Source organism: Anas acuta, chromosome 9, assembly GCF_963932015.1.
Source record: "Anas acuta chromosome 9, bAnaAcu1.1, whole genome shotgun sequence".
Lineage (NCBI taxonomy): Eukaryota > Metazoa > Chordata > Aves > Anseriformes > Anatidae > Anas > Anas acuta.
In genome coordinates this window covers 145,516-153,976 of record NC_088987.1, presented here as the reverse complement: position 1 = coordinate 153,976, position 8,461 = coordinate 145,516, and the positions used below count along the sequence as shown (strand labels likewise).

At 36.5% G+C, this 8,461-nt stretch overlaps 1 protein-coding gene across 1 annotated transcript; it reads right to left on the bottom strand.

Moving 5' to 3' along the window:
• Nucleotides 1–955: 955 nt before the first annotated feature.
• On the bottom strand, nucleotides 956–6,364 carry TM4SF4 (transmembrane 4 L six family member 4). The gene is made up of 5 exons (XM_068691966.1): nucleotides 5,930–6,364; nucleotides 5,583–5,672; nucleotides 2,976–3,109; nucleotides 1,774–1,963; nucleotides 956–1,465 (listed from the first exon to the last, which is right to left on the bottom strand). Exons 1-5 carry the CDS (start codon nucleotides 6,101–6,103, stop codon nucleotides 1,448–1,450), a joined length of 606 nt encoding a protein of 201 aa, XP_068548067.1. The 5' UTR covers nucleotides 6,104–6,364; the 3' UTR covers nucleotides 956–1,447.
• Nucleotides 6,365–8,461: the final 2,097 nt, after the last annotated feature.

The following is an 8,461-nucleotide window of genomic DNA, read 5'->3' as shown; positions in this document are numbered from 1 at the left end:
AATGTGTCTTCTTCAGTCCCCATATTTTCTTCTTGTTTTCTCAGGGAAATGTTTTTCTCTTTTTAAGTTTTAAAAGTATAATTTGTTCTAAAAAGAATGGAATAAATTTGCTAGGGCAGTGTGACTATCAGAAATGCTGCTGCTCTGTCCCTTCTATCTCAGAGTATAATGGGGAAAGATGAAAAAAATAAAAAGTGGGGAAAAAAAAAAAAAGCGAAACAACTTCTATATGATTGGATAAATAAACCAACTTTGCTCAGGGTAAAAAAGAGACAACTAAGAAGAAATATGAGAGAACCTGTGAAATTAGGTGTCATGGGGAAAATGTATAATCTTTCTTGCAGACAAGAACTAGGAGGCACTAAATGAAATAAGCAGACAGCAGAGTCAGAACAAAGGATATTCTTCCCACAACATGAAGTTCAGGTATAGAAGGGATATTGCGATTCAGGAAACAACTGGACAGCTTTGTGGAGAAGATATTTGTCAAGAAGAGTTAAATACAGAGATGGAACCTTTTTCTCAGGATATTCATGGAATACAAAGAATTCTAGTCTGTGGAAGTACTCTGGGAAAGTCTCTCTACAAATTTCCTTATACTCTCAGTTTTCAGTTTCATCTTCTACTGTTATGCTGTGTTGTTATATTTCCTCCTTCAAGGGTGAAAATTGATCATGGGTCAGAGAAATAAAATGCTGGGAGAAGTCAGTACCCTGTCATGCTAAGAAATGGCTATGCATTGGCCTTTCTCAATGAATTCCTGAAGCTGGGTACAGTGGTGTCCAAGCAGGTTCATAATGCTGCCAACTAGAGATCCACAGCAGTCTATTCTCCAGCCTATTGCTTTGACCATATGCTGACAGGCACAGTTGTGCTGCTAAATACACCCATCAGTGAGACTCACTCAAGAAAAGAGACCTCACCATGAGATTAATGAATCTTTTTTGTAACAGAGTCTCTTTATAAAAAGCATTTTAATTATAGCAGTCTGGAAGAGAGAAGTCCTTGCTTTTCCATGTACATAAACATATAATCATGAGCAGTTACACTTGTTTGTGACATTGCCGTTTGATAAATCTCAAAAGAAATTAGATGAAATTGCATAACAACTGAACTTGTACCAGCACTGTTTTGTGATCCAAAGTTAGAAATCTGATTTGGGAGAGAAAAATAAAAAGAGTATTTTCAGGCAAAATATTAAATGGAAGCTGTTTTACAAAAATAAATATGATTGTGAGAGTTGAATTTCACTTATTTTATTCCATGAAGCGAGGTTTCAGGAAGGCTAGCTAGAAGGGAAGTCAGGGCTTCGTAACATCAGTGGAGCGAAGTGGCCTTCATTCTGATCTTCTTAGCCAGAGGCAACACATCTTGAGGGCTGCTCTCCAGAGCAGTTTCAGATGGGAGCTTCCCAAGAGGAGAAGGTTCTCTGCACTGTTCATATTATTTAGACAGTTCCATCTCCCTAGAAGATCAAAAATATGGAGATTATTTGGTGGGTAATGTTCTTGTGACGTCCAAAGGATTTTATTATTTTCCAGTGGCTACAGGAAGCTGTCAGATAAACCCCACAAATAAGGACTGAGATCATATTTTCATCACTTGACAACACTGTAAGATTTTAACTGTACTTTAGAAAACATGATGATGGTGCTGTGAAGCACCGTGAAGTGAATGAAGGCTTGTTTAGTTTTTCAAACCATCAGCCAATCAAGTGCATATACAGCTGTTATCAGCACACAAAGTAATGAGCGAAAAACATCGGTTGCTTACCCCACAACATCCGCAACATTTGCAGTCCCCACAGATCGTTCCAAAGAGTCCGTTCACAACCTGAATGCCGCAGAGCACTGCTTGGATCCCACTCATCACTAGCAGCAAGGCGAAGAGGGTCAGGTGCCAAGGAACTATAGTGGCAGGTGATTTACACATAGTCCATATTGTGTGGTTACCTAAATAATTCCTGTGCAGAAGGAAACAACAGTTATGGAGATGATGTTAGCTCCCAAAGTGGTGACCTGTTATGGCTGACAAGCTGTGACTCTTGTAATATGTGACTGAATTTCTGTTACCTTCAGTATTGTAAAAAAGTATTCCCATTACAGCACATTTTGTTTAGAACATTAGTTTTTGTAGTTTCTAGATCATTTGAAGTAATTGATTTGAAAAGAGAAAACACAATCAAAGATAATAATGTGGTAGATACAATCTAATCGTTCGTGGTATATTGGGAAGAAGACATTACGAAACCATAGCCAAGTATGTTCCAAAATGATGTTCATCCCTATTAATATCTTGTCTGAAGTCAAGTGGCTTTCCTACTGTCGGTTTAGTTCTGCTATTGCACGAAGCAGTGCTGACATCTAGTGGTGCATTAAATGGACCTACAAAGCATGGAAGAATCGTAGGGTTTCCCGAGGAATATGGCATCTTCTGTAATTCCCCCTCTAGCAGAAACCCCGGGCTTTTCTTTGGTTACAGCATTAGATTTTTTCCTTCATGCTATCTGTGTGGAAGTGATAAATATAAATGATAGCAAACGTTTTACTTGTAGTGGGAGGAAGAGACAACTTTGAAATTCCATAACCACGATAAAAAATGATATAAACATGAATTACTTGAAAAACATTGTATTTCAATAAAAGATGTCACTGCTAATCAAAGGGACTGAATTTATCCTCGAATACTGTTTATAATCCCAAGAATAAACTAGAGTGCTGTACTCTTTACTGGCTCCTTTGAAACTCAATAATTTTGATTGGTCATCGTATTCTTTACGCATCTATCTGTTCTTGTTGCTTAATTAGTATTGCTGCGCATTGCTGGGTCTTCAAAGAGCATATTTTTTAGATTAATAGTAAAATTCCTATTGTTATACAATAGATTTGGAAGTTTAACAATATCACAAAGTATCACAAAGTTAAATCATACTTATTTATTTAATTATTTATTTGTTCCCTGTTGTCTTGTCTTACCCATCCTGGAAGGGATAGAGCCAATCTTTTCCATCATCACATTTAGGGCCTCTGTTTAGGGCTACTGCTGACACAACAAAGCAATATCCAGCTCCCAAAACTCCAACTGCAGCAAATATTATAGAGGAAAACATCTGACAGAGAAAAATTATGTTATTTTTATTCTCATTCGAACAATGAAATGTGCCCTATTAATGTAAAGGTACATTCCCTAAGCTCAGCTCTTAACGGTCAAAACAGTCAGCTGCTGAATAGCTGAAATGTTTTAGTTTGCAATTGCATGATAAATATATAATGTATACTGGCACTGGTATTTAGAAGTTTTGAAAGAGTTAGGTGAGGACAGTCTTTGCCTGAAGATTCATGGACTTGGTACCTACACAGTAGATGGCACTCTTCCCGTTTATACAGTATGTATCGAAGCATTTTCTTTGTTCAAGGTACAGTGTTTCACTGAAGAAGCTGTCTTTCACAGAAGATTATAAGCATGACTGAAGTATTGGACCACTTACTGCATTAAAAAAAAATAAAATAAAAATCTACAGTACCCTTTACTAGTTAACTTTTTTATCTTAGTCATATTTGGACCAAGTAATTTTATTTTTCCTTCTTGAGACTTCCCTTCAGGTTTCGTATTAGTGTATTTTTCTTTATCTTCTCACAGGTACTTATTGCCATTAGCTCTAGTAGTGCAATTGGAATTAACAGAAGGCTTTCCTCATTTTTCTGGCTTTCCATTAGTACATTCTCGCATACACTAATATGTAAGCAAATTGCCCAAATATATCCAAAATGCCCTACTTGGTTTTTAATCACTTAAAATTCAAACCCTAATTGTTTGTAGATAGAGGTAGCCACAGCAGTTTGTAGGTACAGGGGATATCTTTTACTGGATCAAAGTGATATAGGTGAGGGGAAAAAAAGAAATGTACTTTCCAGTCTCTGAGTGCTTATACACATGTCATCACAAGGATCTTTTGTGAGTGTTGAGACAGAACAGAACTGAACCGTTCAGCTGAAAATGACCTTCAAATATCATCAAGTCCAACTGCCTGACCACTTTAGGGCTAACCATCCTCAAAGGATATTAATTAGGGAGTTGTCCAAATGGTTCATAAACATGGACAGGTATGCATTTTTATGTTGGCATATCTGATGAGGCTAACAAAAATTATATTAATGTAGTAGACATCATAGTAATGATACTTCTGCTAAAATACAAGAGCAAGTTCAGTTCTCAGTCATGCTGTGGTAAGGCCACCAGGACTCTTAATATAGTGTTGTGACTGTACTAATATTCGCAGTCACTCAGACAGCTACAGCACTAGCAGGATTCATCAGCAAGGTATGGCACTGTGGAATGGAGGTTGCTGTATGAACAGCAATATCCTTACATATGCTTTATCTTACGTTTGCCAGCATGACCACAGGTGGAGAGCGCTCACAGCTCAGAGGGTCACCTCTGTCTCTATAGATGTTCTCCAAGTTCATCTGAATTTCTGAATTGCAGGGTGGTGAGTGGAAGTCTGGCAGCAAAACATTAGTGGTTTGGTAGATGCCGAGTTATATGTGGTCTTGAAAGCTAAGCTTTGTTCACTGTTGACAGAAAGTTAGTAATGCAGTGTGACAAAGAGAAATATGTGCCTCCATTTTTTTTCCTAAAGAGTTTTCTTGGGATTGCAGGGAGACAGAATCATAGGGAATTTAGGGAAAACACTTTGTTAATCTCGCAGCCATGACTCTTTTTTTTTTTTTTTTTTTTTTTAAGTGAAATATCTGTTCCTTTGTAAAAGAGTGTAATGATCAATTTGTGCCAAACAATTTATCTCAGAAGGACAGACTTTCCCGGAGGAATATGCCGATTTTATATCTAATCTCATCTTTTAAATAACATGCTTGAGTTGTTTACTAGTGGCTAAATGTATCCATTTGAAACTTTTCACTTGTGGTGTGAAAGGAGAAAGGATTTACATCCACTATGTAAATCATAGTAGAGCCCAGTTTAGGGCTGACTGCTTTAAGCAGGATGTTGAGTTAGGTAAATTCCCAAGGCTTGTTCCAACCAGAAGTTTCTTATGAACCTAAGATATTCATAGCCTCCCGCATGGCCCTGCAATCAGCTGGGAATATAATGCCCAACTGTCAAAGTAATTTTTAAAACTGCCAGCAAAAAAATGGCTGAAGAGAGAACTGTTGTGCTGTGCAAAACCAAGTGCAGATCTTTCAGAAATTCATTTTAATTGTGATCACAACTGTTAGTATGTTGTGATTGCTAAATATATCAAGGCAGTACAGATTTGGTACCTGTGACACAACATTAAAGGTACAACACCATTTTGACAACCTGCTATTTATACCTTTAAGTGCTCAAACAAATGACAAGACGTAAGATTTGCGTCTTACAATTTGGAGAGCATCTGTCTAGTCTCTCAATGATTGCGAGCAGAAGATCATAGAACCATAGAATCATAGAATATCCTGAGTTGGAAGGGACCCTTAAGGATCATCAAGTCCAACTCTTGACACCACACAGGTCTACCCTGATGTATATATTCTTATTGATAATAATACATCTTTTACTTTTTTGCCACATTTCTTCTCACTTACCGCAAACCTCTTTCCACAGCTCTCATTACCACAGCATCCACAGCAATCATTATTCTTAAGGCCCAAAAACACCAAAGCAGGAAAGATCATCTACCAAAGGCAGAAATACAGTTTGAGTTGGGATGAATTCAAATTACAATTACTTTTAAATGCAATAGTTCTATGTCTTTATTTCCTTGACACTAAATTAAGTAACTTATTGCTAAACTATTGGGTGACTTTTAACTTATTTGCTTATCAAAGAAGAATTTGCAGTATTGGAGCCTGCATTTGAGAAAATTCAACAATAAAAAGTCATGGTTTAGGTGGTACAAAAAAGACTGTAATATCTGAATTTATATACTCACCAGTACACCAGATCCTAAGATCCCTCCGAAGTACCAAACCTCATCTGTAATATTTTGGTTGTTTTCAACCACTTTTCCTCCAGGGAAAAACAGCAAAATATTAGCAAGTGTACATAGCACAGCCAAAGGGATAAGAGTGATTCCTAGGCACTTAGCACAGCCTCCAGTGCACATGTTGTTGTTTTTTTTTGTTGTTGTTGTTGTTGTTGTAGGTTTTTTTTTTAAAAAAAAAAAAGAAATTGCAAACAAATCTAAAGACAGAGGAAAAAATCTCTCAGATGTTCTCAGAAATGTTTTCTAAAAAGCTTCTCAGTTTCTTTTGCAAAATCCAGTTTCTGCTGTGCCTCTTGATAAACTTAACCTATAGAATGCTCCCTTCAGAGACGTTGCTGCCTTTGATTTGAAATGCTGTATTCTGGTTATTTATACGTTCTCACAGCCATGATGTCAATTTTCTGAACCTCCATAAATGAAATTACGTTCAGTGCAACTGCTCATTTTGCTATGACAACCGATGACCTTTGTTAATATTTTACTAATGTGAATGAGACACTTGGTTATCTGGGCTCAGGTTGTGGGTAGAAATTCTTTTTAGTTCAGGATCGTCATTTTTACAATACAGTGTCCTTCATTCTACAAACTACTTTGTAGAGACTGACATGGAAACACATAATGAATCAGCTTATGTTAGTAACAGCTGTGTATAATAGAAAAGTTCTAGTGAATTTTCTTTTCTTTGGGAAGTTTGAGCTAGTCATTTAATGTTTTGAAACAGACAGCTTGCATATTTTCAATATATAATGAATTAATATGAAAGCTGTGCTTTGCAGCTGGTATCTCTAAATAAAAATAAAGGTCAGAAAAGTTTCAGCAGACCTGCTTCTTATGGTTTGTCATTTTTGTTCTATCAAAGTCTAACATTTCATCTGTGCTCAGATGAAGTTTACATTTAAAATTGTACTGTGTGCGGCAGACAAACTTCTGAGTTCAAGCAGAGCATGCAGCTTTTTACTCGAGCAAGTATTGCTGTTAAACCAAGTCCTGCAGCTCTCTAATGGACACTGGATGCTTAGACTTGGTATATTGCCTTGCAAAACTTGTGCTATGATGAAGTACATCATCTTGAACTGTCCAAAACTGTCTGAAAATATGCAAAGCTGAAGCTTCAGGTTAAGTGGCAATGCTGAATAAGCTGGTTTAAGCAGACCACCATTTTTTACAGAAATGGTGCAGCTAGAGAAAAAAAAAAAAAATACAGGGACAGGGACCTCTTGAGTCTTTACTGATGCTGAAGAAATGTATTTGGAACCAGAATCTGGGCCAGTTAACTTTACCTTTCTGCTGAAACAGAAAGATACAAAGCAGTTGTATCAGACTGGAGCGTCAGATCTGTTGTTCTTAGGGAAATGTCTTTTTAAGTGACAGTAGTAATACTAGAAATCATATTTATCTCTGTACATAATTCTAGGAGTTGCAAAGTGCAATTAGAAGGGTGGTTAACTTCTGAGAGAACTAACTGACATTTTTCTTAAAGGTCTTAAAGTATGATTGAACACAGACAGGTACTGCCCCTGAGAGACCGCAAGTTTGGGGTTCTGCTGCAAAATAAGCACCAAAATTTAGGAAAATCAGTTATTACTAATCAAGATGGGTACTTGGTATATTTCTATTGTTCTTAACAACTTAATTCTGTATAACTTCAGGCAGAAAGGATCAAGGTCTTGTTTTTTTGATAAAAAGATGAAACTATGAAACCCATTTTCATGTCAGACAATATTAAACTTTTGATGCTCATGTTTACTTCAGGGAGCCTGATCTTAGACTAAGAAAAATATCACATTGTGATTTGATATAAATATGATACAAAACTCACACATTTATTATTCACCTTGAGCAGAGCAATTTCTACAGTTAAATCTTACTTTTTCCAAAAAGTTATCCTCTAGATACAGAGAATCAACCACACAAATATCAAAGGCTTTGACTGGTTAATCAATAATTCCTTATATTTCTATTATTGCTTTAATTAAAATAACCTCAATCCTGAAAAAAAAATAAATAAATAAATAAAAAGGAGATTATCCTGGGTGCTACTGAAAGGCAGCTGTCATAGTCATATGTTCTAAGACTGTGAGATAAAGACTGTACAAGGTCTTTTGTGAATCACACAGGGGAAGGCAAGGTGGAGATTTTATCATCCGTTTAGCTACGTGCATTCAACTACAGCACCTGAGGTTCTGTAAAAATTTTTGTGTAACAGTGTTGCTAGCGGGTGTATAAAATTAGCTGTTGCTCTCAGTTCAATTTTACTTCTCAATTGATATTCTGCCTTTAGCACAAACCTGAATCAAAGGTCTTAGAGGAGTCAAATTTATGTTAAGTACATACATATTAGAATAAAGGCTAGTGGTGGGCTTTTTGTCCTTTCCTTTCCTTTCCTTTCCTTTCCTTTCCTTTCCTTTCCTTTCCTTTCCTTTCCTTTCCTTTCCTTTCCTTTCCTTTCCTTTCCTTTCCTTTCCTTTCCTTTCCTTT